Raw genomic sequence first — 16,838 nt, forward strand, 5'->3', positions numbered from 1 at the left:
ATTGACATGTTTTCCCCCAAAATGGCAGCAGGAACAGGATTAAGCAGATACACCCTTCCTACTCCCCTTTGGGTCTTCTGCTGAAGTCGGCAGCTCTAGAGCTGTATTTTTAAATAGTAAAACAAAGGACAGACTATGGCATGTGACTGAGCATCATGTGCTGTTTAGCCCTAAGTTTCTGAGTCATGTTTCCAGCATAAATACTTTCCCAGTGAGGACACTGTAACACTTCCATCCTTGCTTTCAAAAACAAACCGGCTAGTTATTTGTTTACACCCCAGGAATCCCAGTCTGAAGACCTATGGTCGAGATCCAAAGAACAGGAGAAAAGAGAAGGTGCCAGTAACAGAGAAACCGTTATCATATATCAGCATCACATTTGTTTATATGCTACATTCTCGAGTTGAGCTCAAAGCATGTTCACAGCACTGCGGGTCTCCTTTTGATGCGCATCTGTATGCAGCCCAGGGAATCGTTGTGCTTGAATTTTTCAAATAACAGCCTTTCTCACCCGTGCCATCTATCAAACGGCTGTGAAAACTGACTTTCACAAGCAGTGTGTGATACGGTACGCGTGGGGGAAGGAGGTCTGTTTTTCAAAGTATCACTGTTATGTTCAACAGACACCCCTCCCCCCCTCGCCATTTTCTTTGTGCAATAGATGTTGTCAGGTCTGACAGAACCAGTTGTCATTTCGGTAGACTACTGCTTTGGGACCTGAAGTGTCATGTCTAATGCACAACACTTGCTTCCCTTTCCCCTGAAAACCAATGACTGGTGCTGCCAGAAACACAAAGGCTGATCTCTTGTCAGGACTAGAGGTTGAATCCAGATGAGTCCCAGCCCTGAGGCCTATGTGTCAGGCTGAGGCGTTGCTCCTCAAAAGAGCAGAGGGCAGAATATGGGGTCAGCTATAAACATTGCAGATGCTCAACAGTGCTGTCTTAGGCACAGTTACACCTTTCACAGTCCACTGAAGTCCAGTAAGTACTGTCAAGTCGCAGTGGACTGAGGGCCACACCCAGCAAGGGCCATTCAAGGCAAGTGAGAAACAGAGGTGGTTTCCCATTGCCTACTTCTGCAGAGCCTTCCTTGGTGACCTCCCATCAAGTGCACGCCCTACTTACCAGGCTATATATCATGCTGCCTTTCCTGTAGCAGCAAATGAAAAAAATTAAGGAGTTCAGAGGGCCCTCAAAGACTGACAATATTTATTCCAGCATAAACATTTGAAAATCACAGGTCACTTTATTACATGTGTTGAGCTGTACATTTGTTGAGCAGAGTGAACCTGCCTAATCAGGGGTCGGCAACCTTTACCACCCAAAGAGCCATTTGGATCCGTTTTCCATGGTCCCCAAGATCTACTGAGCCAGAGAGCCACCTCCAGTTTGGCCCCTCCACTCACCTTTCCTTCCAGCGCTGGGAGGCAGAGGCGCCGGACAGGGAAACTCCCTCTGCCTGATGGAGCAGGCAGCCACCTGCTCCGTGGGGCAGAGGGGGGATGGTGACTGTAGCCTGCCTGGCATGGGCTGCAGGAGGCATGGGCACTGGACAAGGAAACCCCCTCTGCCCGACGGAGCAGGCAGCTGCCTGCTCTGTGGGGCAGAGGGGGGATGGTGTCTGCGGCCTGCCTGGTGCCACCGCCTCTCGCACTGTAGGAGGCAGTGGCACCGGGCAGGGAAAACCCCTCTGCCTGCTCCGTGGGGCAGAGGGGAATGGTGGCTGCAGGGATGGCAGAGGGAGGATGGCGGCTGCTCTGGAGGGATGCACCCACGGTACCCTTCAACCTCCAGGGGTCGGAGGGCAGCATGGGCTGTGCTGGAAGGAGTGGTGAGTGGAGGGGACTCGAAAAGCGGCGCCCTAACTCAAGGAGCCACCTCCAATTCAGCCCCTCCACTCACCTTTCCTTCCAGCGCTGCTCTCCGAACTCCAGGCCACTTGGAGCCGCAGTATAAGGCTGAAAGAGCTGCATGCAGCTCTGGAGCCTCAGGTTGCAGACCCCTTTGCCTAATGTTCTACCTTACGGATGAACTCTTCATGTTTTTGACAAAATGAGCTCTGACCCGTGAAGGTTCATGCTGGAATAGATGTTGTCAGTCTTTAAAATGCCTCTGGGCTCCTTATTTTATATCACTAGGTCTTGCAAAGAGAAAAGCAAGAGGGTTGATATAGTAAGGTTCTGTTCACTCTAAGGCACTGAACAGAGCAGAACAAATTGAAGATTTACTGCCCAAATGGTACTCTTTTAATCTCAAGGAGTTATTATCATCCCTTGTCACCCGAATGCTAGTTTGCTATCCAGAAAAAAAAGGCAAATGGTCCCTGTTATGGGGAGTCCATAAAAAGGCTGATACAATTCAAGGGGGAAAAAGTTATGCTGTCCACTACCAAATCAATATTTAATTTTTAAAACATTTTAAGGTTGGATTTTTAAAAACTGATCTTTGTTTTTATTGTTGTCAAAGCTGCATGTCGAATTGTTATGATCAGTTATTTAGCAGCACTACAATTATACACAGGCAGCAGTGAAGAGCAATTGAATGGATAAGGAAGCCTTCTTTTTGATTGGCTCTCAACTTGACCCACAGGATTTTTAATTTTAAATAAAAACCAAATAAATTATGTTGATGTCTGTTCAATTTAATCCTGCTATTCCACTGGGCTGCCTGCTGCAGTTAAACAAACACCCCGGTTTGTTAAAAAGCAAACAGTTGGCTTGGATCCAGTGATGAACAGGGGAAGATGGTTCAGGTAACACTTTCTTTCTTGAATAATACTACATATTTCTTATAATTATATGAAAATCATACTGTTTTTAATACTATCCATACCAGGCTTTATCTGTCTGTACAACTGATTTCACTGCTTTTGAAAAATAGATGTACCACGTGCTAAAAAGGTCACTGATGTCTCCCAGTAATTTGTTTCTCATTATGGGTTGGATCCTACTCACCCATTTGCCAGCAGCAGAGCAATCGTCTGAATTCGCAGGGTCCAACCCAATTTAAATGTATTTGGCACATTCTTTTTGTTTTGTATTTTGACAAAGGCATTTTGAAGCTATCAAGAAACTGAGTTCCACCATACAGTTTCTTGTCCTTACAAATACTGGTTCAGGCTTAAGGCCTACTATAAAATAATAAAGCGGAATTCAACTGTGCTGTGTGCTTGCAATATAAAAGAACTCTGACCTTTAGAAATGATAAGGAGTCAGGTGCTGGGAGTAAAATAGGGTCTCTAGCTTGACTCTCTAGATTACCAAGGTCACAAGATTCGAATTAATTAAGCTGGTGAAGTTATTGCTGTGTCACGATGACAAGGGAGAGTTTATGGCAGCAGAATAAATCCCACCTCGGTATCTCATCCTGACCCTTAAGGTTACACGGTCAGCACCAGGGTTCTGTGACTGTCTTAGATCACCAGGCATGGATTTGATTGATCAAATCTTCTGCCCATAAAGTCTGGCTATTCTGCCTAGCAAAGTGTGCTTCTTGGTATCTTTGCTATGGTTCCTCAGTTCATCATTCTGGACCTTGACTACCATGCTTATGGTTCCATGACATCTTGGGACTTTGCTCTAGATAGAGTGGTCTTTGTGAAGCTGAAGGATTCTGCTGGAATCGGTAAAGTCTTGTTTTGAATCTTGCCTTTGGAACCAATGTTATTTTTCTTCATAGTTAGTCCTTTCTGAGCTAGGTTGTATTATTTTATTTCTCACTGCTCATGTTCTCTTACTGGTATTCTTGCACAATTTTTTTTAAAATAAATTTCCTTTAATCATATTTTGAAGTCTTTTGGCCTTCAGGTGGCTTCAATTTAAATCTTTGGAATCCTGCACTAAATCTGAAATGATCACATAATTACATTTTATCTGAGCTAGCTGTAAAGTTTCTATTCAAAACTGATCTCTGGTGAGGAAAAAAATGGAGCATAATTTGGAACACAAGAACATAATGAAATGCATGTTTCAATTAACCAGTTTGCATGAGGTTTTGTTTAAATACCTGGGATTATCACCACTTCATCAAGAACCAGCAGGTTACATGAAAGAGCCCCAAAGACGTCATATTGTATACTCTTGTCGTACCTTATGGGTCCTATTACAGATTTGTAGTAGAACAGATATACAGCTGTCCACTTACGTATACAGTTGCAAGACTGAAGGAGCCAGATGTCATTCTACCATTTCTGATTTCCAGAAACAAGACCATTATGAATGGAACCTGCACCTTATAAAACCAAAAGTTGTAAAGAATAACTAAATGAAACATATCGAAGGACCCTCCCTTCTGGGAGTTACTATCCCAGTTTCCTATTATAATATACCACCAGATTGCTCTCTGCTCAAGTGGGAAAAAAAGTATTTACATTTGTAAAAAGTCTAACATCTGAGATGCTTTTTGCTTGACATGTCATTCCAAATTCTGTGCATTTCTTCCGGAGATATCTGATGCACTGTGATAACACGTCGATATCTGCACAGACTGTAGGCCATTTTCCAGTGATTGAAGCCACTGTTTTGGAACGGATGAATACCAAGCTTCCGCAGGCAGAGTCCCACATACACATCTTCAAGATGAAGAAGTCTAGTATGGAGGGAGGTTTTGTAAATCATCTCTGCTACATCTGCTGAAAAAATATAGCCAGTGCCCGAACAAAATGGCGGGTAGTTACTCTCTGGATACAAATCCCGAGGCATGTACCATTTACTACGGACATCCCTTATCGGACCGCCATTGATGACATAACCAGTGAAGTACCTCCGTCTTGGTTTGGTATTGGGTTTTAGCAATTTGTAAATAAGGTTGTCCATATTTACAAAAATATCGCTGTCGGTTTTCATGACGTACTTGGCTTTTGAACAAAATGTGGCCACCCACCTCATTCCCATTAAGGTTTTCAGAGTCAGATTATGATAGGAGTCTATGAAGTCCTCCACAATAATGTCGTGGAAAATTTGACTTTCTTGCTCGACCATCTGATTTAACACAGAGTCCGTGTTTTTCCCCAGAAGAAAGAGGGTGGAGATCTTGATACCTTTGAAGTTGTTCTCATCTCCCCACGTTTCTCGAATTGCTTGTCTTGCGTCAAATTCTTTGTGAGTTGTGCTGATGAGAATAATGAGAAAGGGGGCATTGTTCTCACACTTCGCAGGTTCATTTATGAGGAAATCAAATGAATGGGGATTGATTGGTCGAGTCCTTATGTTGCCAAAAGAGACATTTTTCCTAGCCATTGAAGTGCTGTCGTAAGTTCTGTGAACAGTGTAAGATGAAGTGGGACGCGTAATGCTTAAGTACCAAAGAGCACTTGCCCAACAAACTACTGTGAGGACATACAAGCATGAGACTTTTGAAGCCATTGTTCCTGGAACTCTTCTATTCAGCCGGGTGAATAAAAAACCTTCTTACCATTAGCATCGCTTTGTCCCACTGAGGCAGCATGTTATTTTTCAGTCCTGACAGTTTGACACAGGAAAGTAACCTGGTAATGGTTCGTGGATCAATGAAAAGGTTTTAAGCCTGAAGCGCGATCTTTCACTTCCTGAAGTCGTAATCTCCATTTTGTGTGAAGTTCTTTTCCCCCACTGAAAAACATAAGTGGAAAATAATTTATACCTATATGGCATTGATGGCAGAATATCTAAATGCAAATATTTAAAATGCTAAATTGTTACATTTGAAGATGTTTTTATTCTGTGCAGAAGGAAGTTAATGGTAACTGCACGAATAGGTTTGGTCTTGACCTTTGCGAAGTGAATAAACAAGTTGTCAGGGAGCTAACTAGGGGAGACAGGACACTTTTCTTTGGTACATCTAGTATTGGCTGTAAATCAGTCCAGTACTTATTGGTACCAAAGTGTAAGTCATTTCTGAGCAAAGATCTTCAGTAACCGGCTGCTGATGTCCACCAGTAGACTGTCATCTTCCTTTTTAAAAGTGGCTTTACTAACATCCCTTACTTGGTTTGTCTAGGACTGATTTCAGCCAAGTGATAAAACCACCTTTTGGCCTAACATATTTAGGATATGTCAACTTAGGAACAAGAGGCGTACCTAAGCAAACTGGAGCCCTGGGCAAAACCTGAGTTTGATGCCCCCCAATGGGTGGCTACCCTCCCCCACCGTGACCAAACAATGATTTTTTCCACCAGGTCGTTTCAAAGTCACCATCACATTATAGAACATCCCCCAACTCACAAATCTGAACACAGCAATGGGCCATGCCACACAGCAGAAATAATTTGTTGTTCTTAAAATTTTTGGAAAACATTTTCAGAATGCTTTCAAAATGTTTTATTACTGCTTTGAAAACATTTTATGGTGTTGTATCGAGTCCCCCCAATTGGGGGAAACAGCATCACTTTCAATGTTATTTAAACTGAGGACCCCAGATTCTCTCTTTAAGGTGGATTTAAAAGGAGAATCTGGGCTCCCTAGTTTAAACAAGTGATGCTGGAATCCACCCCCAAACAGGATCATTTTCAATGGTGTTTAAATTAGGGAGCCCAGATTCTCCTTTTAAATCCACCTTAAAGGGAGAATCTGGGGTCCCCAGTTTAAACAACATTGAAAGTGATGCTATTTTGGGGTTGATTCTCCCCCACCCTGAAACAACATCCCTTTCAATGTTAAAACTGGGGACCTCAGATTCTCCCTTTAAATCCATGCCGAAGGGGGTGGATTTAATAATAGTAATAGTAATAGTAATAGTAATAGTAATAGTAATAGTAATAACAATAACAACAACAACAACAACAACAACAACAACAACAATAATAATAGTCCCAAAAACACTAGGGCAGCACTTAAAACATCTTCGAATTGACAAAATTAACATCGGTCAAATTCAGAAGGCAGCCCTGCTGGGATCCGCACGAATACTACGCCAATACATTACAACTTCCTAGGCCTCTGGGTGAGGCTCGAATTGTAATGAAGGCCAACAACCAGCTAAAGATCTGGCAGCTGTGAAATCTACAACAACAACAACAACAACAACAACAACAACAACAACAACAACAATTGTGCAAAGAAGCTGATGAAACTGTAGATCATGTCCTCAGCTGCTGCAAAAAGATTGCCCAGACTGAGTACAAACAGAGACACAACTCAGTGGCCAAGATGATCCACTGGAATTTATGCAAGAATTACAACATAAGAACAGCTAAGAACTGGTGGGAACATTGTCCAGAGAAAGTAATGGAAAATGAGAAGGTCAAGATCCTGTGGGACTTTCGAATCCAAATGGACAAAGTGTTGAAACACAATACACCAGACATCACCGTGATCGAGGACAAGAAAGTGAGCATCATTGACATAGCAGTCCCCTGTGACAGCAGGATCGTTGAAAAAGAACACGAGAAGGTCACTAGATACCACGATTTGAAAATCGAGCTTCAGCGTCTATGGCACAAGCCAGCTGAGGTCGTACCAGTGGTAATCGGCATGCTGGGCGCCATCCCAAAAACACTAGGGCAGCACTTGAAACATCTTCGAATTGACAAAATTAACATCTGTCAAATTCAGAAGGCAGCCCTGCTGGGATCCGCATGAATACTATGCCGATACATTACAACTTCCTAGGCTTCTGGGTGAGGCTCGAATTGTAATGAAGGCCAACAACCAGCTAAAGATCTGGCAGCTGTGAAATCTACAACAACAACAACAACAACAACAACAACACCTTTATTAGGCATTGAGAGAATAAAAGAAAGAAATAGAGAAAGCAAGCAAGCAAGCAAGCAAGCAAGCAAGCACGCACGCACGCACGCACGCAAGCAAGCATTGGCAGGAAGGGAGTGGATTTAAAAAGAGAATCTGGGGAAATTTAGGGAAATTTAGGGTGCGCCTGTTGTCAGGGGTGCAATTATTAAGATAGCAACACCAAAATTTCACAGTATCTTTGTGAGACCCTACTGATGATAACACCCATGTTTGGTGAAGTTTGGTTCCGGGGGTCCAAAGCTATGGACCCTCAAAGTGTAGCCCCCATCTCCTGTTAGCTCCCATTGGAAACAATGGGGGATGGGGGCACTCCTTTTGGGAGTCCATAACTTTGAACTTCCTAAACCAAACCTCACCAAACCTGGGTCATATCATCAGGAGAGACTCCCAAAAAATCCCTGAAATTTTGGTGCTGCTAGCCTAAAATCTGCGCCCCCTGCAGGTCAAAAACGGAAAAAAAACTGAAAATACAAAATCCCTCACAAACGAACCTGCAATTTTGTCGCCCACCAAAAGGTGGCGTCCTGGACAGCTGCCCATTTTGCCCAATGGGAGGAATGCCTCTGTTAGGAACTGATGATACTCATTTCAATACAGGCAGAGGATTAGCTGTGTCTGAGACTAGCTTTAAGTATACTACTTTCATTATGACAACGTTGCATGTTCTCTTTAACATGACAGTCCAGATGATGTCAAAGATTGGTCTAAATATAGATTCCATTATAAACTCGGTAAAATTACTAATTGATCAAGTATGGTATTAAAATATAGTGGATACCAAGCATGTTATATGGAGAATCATGTGACTAAGCAGAAAGTCACAAGCATGCATTTATCTAACATCTACATTTAAAAAATTCAGTCCATAGGTTTGATATAACTACCATTCTCTTCTGGAGCAGCAGCCAAGTACCTCTTGTCATCAACCTCATATATGATGTTATACATTTAGAAAGTCCTTGTGCTATTGAGCAATGTCCACGTGGCCCTTTGAGTACATGTACTTCAACCAAGTTGTTCTCCATTGTGTCTTACTGAACAAAAAATAGACTCAGTTTAAGTTTCAAAGGCATTATAAGAATTTAGACAGTTATTGGGGGGGAAGGGGGGAAGTGGATGAAAAATACTTCTCACAAATGGAAAAGTGCCTTGCATGTAACTCTTTATAAAATTAGATTTCAGCCTAGTAGCACCTCAGAGACCGGCAAGATTTTCAGCTTTTGAGGGTCAAGACTCTCTTTGTGGGAACTTGGGACTCTTGAAAGCTTATACCTTGGTCTCTAAGGTGCCAATGGCCTTGAATCTGTTTTACTGCAGGGCTACCCTCCAAACCATATTTGTGCAAAGTATGCATATTATGTTAGAAGTGTCAACATACCAACACCAACAAACCATTCTGTGTGCATTGAGAGGACTGATCATACTAGTTGATATACCTTGAATATACATGACAAAACAATAAGGCTACCAATCTTTGACCATACTTGCTTTTCTTTCACTTAGTGAATCACATCCCCATTTTCAGCTAGATAGAACAAGAAGAACAATATGGAAAGGTGCTTCCTGAAAATTTCATGACTTTTGGATTTAAGTTAATTTTAAATTTGAATTTGACTTTTTAAAAAACATTGTATTGTTTAAAGGGAATGGTATTTTTTGAACATACGATCTCATCAGATTATCAGGAGCTATCACAAACAGCTTGGGTACTATGTTGGGTGCTATGTGGAGCTTGAATTGAGTCCAGTAACACTTCAGAGACCAACAACTATTTTTTTTTTTTGGGGGGGGGGTATAAGCTTTCAAGAATCAAAGCTTCCTTCATCCCATCAATAACTGATGAGGAGAGCTTTGAATCTCAAAAGCTTACCCCTCAAAAGTGTTGTTGGTCCATGAGGTGCTACTGGACTTGAATTGAGCTCTTTTACATGGCTACCTTTTGAAACCATGGGCGTTTCCCCACTCACCCTGATCCCCCCTATGCTGCGCGCTGCTCTCAGCATGTGGCATCCCAGTACGGCAGCGCCGGTGTCCCCACAACTCCAGCTCTCTTGGCAGGAGTCCCATCAAAAGGCACTCTTTTTTTTTTTACCAGAGCGCCAGGGATACCTTGTGCAGCTGGTACACCAGGTATTGGCAACATCGAGAGGCTGACTGCACTGTCGCTGCCCCTCTCATGGGGAGTGCCGGGGGACCCCACGCTACTCTCCTCAAGTAGCGCGGGGCTTAAGGTAAGTGGGGAAAGGCCCCATGTCAGAGCTTGGCTCATAAAGCAGTGCATCCTTTAAATTTAGCTAAGACCAACAGAAAACACAAAAAAGAGTTCATGAAATAAAAGGCCAAATACAGTAGTCCTATGGATATACTGGTGATTGAGTCATATATCCCTATTTAGCTTCCTTAAATTATAAAAAAAAAATCAGGTCTCTTCTATGCTTTAGAATACTCTATGTTTTATGCAATACCACTCATAGGTCTGTAAACAAACAACTTGCCTGAACATTAGGACATCCGTTCCCATTCTTGTCCACCAAAGAACCGTAAATGTTCTCTTATGCTTACAATGCTTTTGGAGTCTGTCTGACTTTGACCCTATAATTTGCTTTACATGGTAGCTTAAGATACCATCTGCTCTGTATCTTGTAAATTAATGTTAATGCACACACCTTTCAATTGGGCTATGCAGCATCACGGTCTTTAGAGAGTAAAGTGTTTTGTGGTCTGGATTTGGTAAGCCCAATCCAGGGCCCTGGGCCAGGCTCTAGTGGGCTTTTCAGTAGCATGGGGAGGGAATTTTTTTAAATCAAGTTTTCTAGAGTCTGCTGTATTTGTTTGTACAATGGCCTTTACTACTAGTGAATGATAAATTCAGTCTTCTATTTATTTGTTTCTTTTATACCTAGTCTTTCTCCCCAGTGGGTACCCAAAATGGTTCACATCAACTTCCTCTCCTCCTTTTTTTAATCTTTACAACCACCCTGTGAGGTAGGTTAGGGTGAGTGTGCATAACTGGTGCAAAGCAATCCACGGTCATCCAGCAAGACTCCATGGAAGAGTGGAGTGAGTCTCCCAGATCCGAGTCTGACATGCTAACGCTACATCATACCGGCACTCAACACATTATGTGTAGTACCATCCATTGTTATTCCAAGGGTACAATTATTTTACAGATTACAGTGGGGGGGGGGGGGCTGCAATTTAAAGGGGACAAACAACTGCAGGGAGGAAGAAGAAATTGAACTCATTCTCTTTGCACATTTTCTGGCTAAAATTTGTCAGCCCTCCAAGTTGTTTATACTCTGCACGGGGGAAAATCTAGAAGCACCCATAAAAATAACCCTTAGGAAAGATTAACTGCACTGAATGGAAATTGTGCTTCTGCATTCAAATGTTTAAATTTGTAAAAAATGATATTGAAAAGTCAACAATAAAGCAGATGCAATTTGATGTACCCTTTTTGAATTCTGAGTTGCTCAGAAATGATAAATTAGGCTTAACCTTCTACCTACTGAAATTAAACCAATAGGGTAGTAAACCTTTGTACAGTCACGTTTCCTTTCTGCTGTGTGTGTGTGGTGGTGGGGGGGAGAGGGATTGATGCTTTTGTTTCTCTGAAAGTCATGAGAGCTGGAAATACTGGGGACTAGGGACTTACTTTGGGAGATGTTAATTTTTTTATTGTTTGAAATTTCCTGTCCAGTGGAACAAGAGCCAGTGTTGAAAGGGATAAGGGAATATGCTTTTTCACCCAATTCACGCCAGCACGCCTGGCTTCTCTACTAACTGAAATGTCTAGGGTTACATGAACATATGACATTTTCTTTTTAGAGAGGAGGCTTTTAAAGAAATGTTCACACATACTCTGAACAGAACTAATGGTGCTTGTATATGATGTTTTAGTTTCTCCTTTGTTCTTTACTAATAAAGGCGCTTGCATAAAAATGTGTTCTTTGCTACTAAAAAAAGACTTCCCAAAATTGCTGATGCTCATCAAAAACTTTGGAAAAGCTTTATGAACAATAATGATGATGTTAGATCATTTCTGGATTTAAAATTAGCCCTGATCCAGCTATAATTAGTCACAATTCTATTCTTTTTAAAGTAACAGATCACCTGGATCAAGCCCCATGGCTTTCAGTCACAGCTAACTAGCTGGATTGGGCCCATACCCGCACACTCCAGCCCAAATTAAGATCTTCTTATTGCCTTTGAATTCAGTCAGGAGATTAAACCTATGCTTAATTCTCTACACAATCTTAAGTGCTGGGATGGGGGAAGCCTTAGGATGCTGATGGTCCCTTATGCTGGTGTATCTCAGAGAAATACCAGCATAAGGACTGGTTATGCTGGCACAAGATCCTGGCACCACTGCTCTGCTCCCAGGCAACCGCACTGCTGCGCAATGGCTGCATGGCAGAGCAACTCAGACACAGGGTACTGTGCTGGCATTGTTGTGGGTGGATCATGGGGAGTAGCTGGACATGGATCGCTTCCTAAAACCTTTCAGCCTGGAAAAGCAGAGATGCAAAGCTGCACCAAGGAAGAATGCATCACTGCCCATAGGCTGCCATAGGATGCGAAAAAGTGACCCCTTACTGCCACAGCCATGCCAATGAGGCTCCAAGCACCTCTGGATGCCAACTAACGGTGTGACTAATCACCTCCCTCTCTTTGACAACCAAGCCTTCTTCCCAGCCTCCGGTCACATCCTCCAGCCCTACACAACTTCCACCCAGGATACCCGGGCACTTGGCACGAGATGCTTCCTGACAGCTTCCTGCCAAGTGGACTTAGAAATGTAAGCTGAGGCAACTGTGTGAGCACTTTGGTGATCCCAGAGGAATGTGGCAGTGCCCACCAAGGAGCTATTGGCCCTTGGTGTGGATGCATGTATCTGTGTTTTGTCATCTGGCAGGAGATCTAACAGGAGACCTCTGCCTTCAACTGCTGTACCCCTGTGCCACACTATGTCCTGGCAGCAGAACAAGTCTGCCTTTGAAAGGCATCAATTGTAGGCAGCCTGTTGCCCCTCTTGGTCCTCTACTCCCAAATCCTTACCCTCAGGACCTTCTTGTGAAGTGAAAAACAGAACCTTTTAGGAGAGCTTACGGGAGAGCTCGTAGGTTATATATAAATAAGGGTTGTGACTAATCTGTTTTAATTATCTGCTTTTTTAAAACAGGTGGATTCAAGCGGGTAGTCGAATGGATCTGAAACAGAAAAACATTTGAGTGTCACTTTCAAGACCAATTAAGTTTATTCTTGGTAAAAGCTTTTGTGCTAATGCACACAAACACTTTCCCCCAAAAAACCTTATATCAAAAAAAAAAAACTTTGTTGGTCTTAAAGGTAACACTGGACTCAAACTTATTTCATTTGAATAATTATGTTTGCTCTGTATTTATTTTGGTTGCTTACCTTGGGTTCTGACTGTCTCAACAGAAAAGTGCGGCATTATAAATACCTTAAATATGTATGTATTGGCCATGCTGGTAGGGGCTGATGGGAATTGTAGTTCCTGAACATCTGGAGAGCCGCAGGTTCCCTACCCCTGGGCTAGGGTCTGCAACCTGTGGCTCTCCAGATGTTCATGGACTATAATTCCCACCAGCCCCTGCCAACATGGCCAATTGGCCATGTTGGCAGGGGCTGATGGAAATTGTAATCCATGAACATCTGGAGAGCCACAGGTTGCAGACCCTGGGTAGATAGACATCTGGCAACAATGCTGATGCTGTGAATTTAGGCAAATCATGAGAGGGAGGGAAGGAAGAATGGCGGCAGTGTTTGGTTCTTGTTTGGTGTTTGGTTCTATTCTTACATGCCCAGGGCACTGTTGATTGCCACTCGGGGGTCAGGAAGCAGACTAAATTGGCCAGAGATCCTGGCGGGTATTTTTTTGCCATCTTCTGGGAATGGAACAGGGGCCACTGAGAGTGCGGGAGGGGAGGTAATTTTGAATTTCCTGCAATGTGCAGGGGTTGGACTAGATGACCATGGATGCCCCTTCTAACTCCATGTTTCCATAATTCGATGACTCTACCCTTCTTTGTCCAACAAAATTAATGAAATTAGACAGATGTAACCCTTCTTAGGACTGCACTATTTATTACATTCTCTATAACCAGGGGAACAATAAATGCAATCCAAAGGACCCTTATTTGTATGCTGCCAACTTACCTTTGTGGCACCAGTCCTTTGTGATGCATAGAATATTTATATGGAGAGTTCCCTACCCTTTGGGGCTGCTTTGGGAATAAGTAATGCCACTGGGAAGAAGGCCTGAAAAGTTCCTTTGCACGTGCAGTTCTCTGCTTGCAATGTTTGAATGCTAAGCATTTTCCCTTCTTCAAGCACCATTTTGAATTACAAGAAACCTTTGCAAACAGATAGCGTGTAAGCTTCTTAAGAACATATTAGAAAGTAATGCCGTTCTCAGACTTTAATGCATTACAGATATTTCAGCCTGGTTAAGCACACATTTACATAAAAATAAGTCTTAGTACATTCACAGGTACTCATTCCTAAATTAGCATTTACAGGTCGGCAGACTTCTCAGTTGGCCTCGACCATAGTCTTGGCTCTCCCCTACAAGCAGAGGCATAGCGGGGGAAAATGCGCCCGGGATAACACCTGCTCCAAGTGCCCCCCCTGCACCCCCACCCCTGTGCCCCCTATCTTTGCTGGCGGTGGCGGTCTCAGGCAACCTGGTGGGGCTGGGCTGGCGGGGCTGGGCTGGGCAGAGGGGCGCCCAGCAGTGGCCCAGCCAGGCTGCTCCTTCTGCTGCTGGGCTGAGACAACCGGGTGGTGGTGAATGGGGCCACCCCCACATAAGGGAAGGAGGAGGGGTGTGGAGGCAATTTTCCACCCCCCATGTGATCAAATGGCGGCTGCCCAAGGACATATGACCTCATATGTCCTTGTGGGCCCTACCTACGTCTCTGCCTACAAAAATTCAAGGTTGGTTCTCAAGGCCATTTTCTTGCTTCTCCATCCATGCTGCACCCTGCTGAAATGCTGCTCTGGATGGGGGGGGGGACAGGAATAGCATGAGGGGGAAATGGTGGGGGTCTGCAATGAGAGAGAGGAATGCCCAAAAATTAGCTCTCTTTCACTGGTGGAAAACAATCTTCAGATCTAACTTTGAAACATTTCCATTGCACATACGTCAGCTATTTCAAAAGAGTCATTGTGCTGTCTACCCTGTCAAACAGAAATCAAGTGACACTTTCAAGATTAAACTTATTCTAGCATAATTTTTTTATGAATCAGAATTCACTGCAGACCCTTTCCTTTGACTCATAAAAGCTTGTGCTGGTATACACTTGGTTAGTCTTAAAGATTTCGCATGTGTGTAATTCCCAAATTCTCTTGATTTTTCTGACCAAGCACAGATTCTGTCAATTTAGATTTGCCTGTCGTTTCTGGGTTGATCAAATGTCATTTGGTTTTTAATATTTCTTTCTTAGCTTTATTTCCATTGCGCGTGCGTGTGTGCGCACGCGCGTGCACACACACATATCTTGGTTGTATTGGCTTTGCCACTAAACTGAGTAGCAGAAGATGCAGGCTTGGCTTTTAATTAAAACAATCTTCTATGACCAAAAAGGGTGGTGGTAGTTGGGAAATGCGAAGTGCAAACCCTGTACAATGTAGCCTTTTCAGAGTTGAATGTCTCTGAAATGTTTTCCCCTCAAGGTGCCAAATTTTTGCATGTTCCTTTCAGAATGGTTTTCAGAACCTTCACTGACTTCGTGTGGTTATAGGTTTTCTGTGATTACATCCATCACATTCAGTTACAGCCATAACATGAAAATTGCATCCCGGTTGGGTTATAAACAGGCAAGGAACACATTTCATCTTCAGCTACCACAACCAGTATGCTTATGTTCCCTCACTTTTGTACTATGCTATCTCATAGGTTCCTGGCCTCGCCGTCTCTTTTAAATCAGTTACTGCACTTTGCATCTAATGAACATTTTAGGCCAACAGAGAGGGGAGAATTCAGTTCCTCTATTTTCACGTGGGACCAGCTTTCTACACCATTTAACAAACTCTTCATTATTCCTCCTATAACACCACTGACAATATTTGCTACTTGAGTCAAGTTAAACAGTTAACAGCAGGTATTGCAAACAAACCATTTCCTTGGTCCTTGCCCTCATCTTTTATGCCTCTGTACCTTCAACGTTTATAAGGATACTTACAATGCAGCATCTTTGTGGCTGTGACTTCCAGAATGAATATTATCTATGGCCTTGGTTACATACAATCCCCTGTCTGCAGTGGCAGCGTTGGTGCAGTGTTCCATTAATCAATGTCAGAATGAAAAGGACTAAGACATCTGAAATCATACTTAGAATGCCTGGGGTGATAACTCACTGAACTGGATAATGAATCACTCCCCCATAACTCAACAAGTTAACAACTCAACAAGCTATAAACAACAAAAGTTTTAGCATTCACTGGGCAAACTCGGTGAGGTTTTCAAGGCCACCTTTCAGAGTATCTAGGCATTTTTTTTCAGGTGTTCTTAGTGCCTTTATTTCCAAAAGTGAAACCAATCCATTTGGAAGGGTTAAATCTCTGATGTAGTACCCAAGATGGGTAAATTCTAACCCATAGAAAAAAATATTAGGGAGGACTGAAGACCAACATGGTCCATGAAAATGGCAGTCCTTGGGTTGAATTCTCACCTTCTGTAACATGGAGCTACTTACTTAATGTTGTACAATTGTTATATACATTCGAGCTGTTTCCAGGGCAAAAATAATGCGGGCAAGCAGCAATCGCTGGTCAAATATCTTCCATGGAAGAACCAACAACAAGCCCAACAGAAGCACTGCAGAGCCCCAGTAACCCCAGTTAGAACCACAAATGAATGTGACAAGCCAAAAAGAACCAAAATCAAGCCACAGGATCTGACCAGTGGAAATTCAAGATGGGGGGTGGGGGGCAATTTTGCAAGCCCAACAGAACCAATGTTTTCTACTGAAGCCCAGCAGAACCCAAGGCCACGGTGGCAGTGTAAGGTTGACAAACCAGAGCATCACAACAGAACAAATTCAAGCTGGGGAGGGGGGAGGGGGGGAGGGTTCCAAGTCCAACA

General features: G+C 43.1%; 1 protein-coding gene across 5 annotated transcripts in view; it reads right to left on the bottom strand.

Annotated features, from left to right (window-relative positions):
• Positions 1-1,994: 1,994 nt before the first annotated feature.
• Positions 1,995-16,838, bottom strand: part of B3GALT1 (beta-1,3-galactosyltransferase 1) — a 246,738-nt gene continuing 231,894 nt past the window's right edge. For all 5 annotated transcript variants that reach the window (XM_048485280.1, XM_048485281.1, XM_048485279.1 and 2 more), the window contains one exon: positions 1,995-5,590. In XM_048485280.1, coding sequence (XP_048341237.1) covers positions 4,385-5,365 — 981 coding nt within the window. In that variant the 5' untranslated portion in view covers positions 5,366-5,590 and the 3' untranslated portion in view covers positions 1,995-4,384. The remainder of the gene's footprint in view (positions 5,591-16,838) is intronic.

This window comes from Sphaerodactylus townsendi, linkage group LG02 (genome assembly GCF_021028975.2).
Source record: "Sphaerodactylus townsendi isolate TG3544 linkage group LG02, MPM_Stown_v2.3, whole genome shotgun sequence".
Lineage (NCBI taxonomy): Eukaryota > Metazoa > Chordata > Lepidosauria > Squamata > Sphaerodactylidae > Sphaerodactylus > Sphaerodactylus townsendi.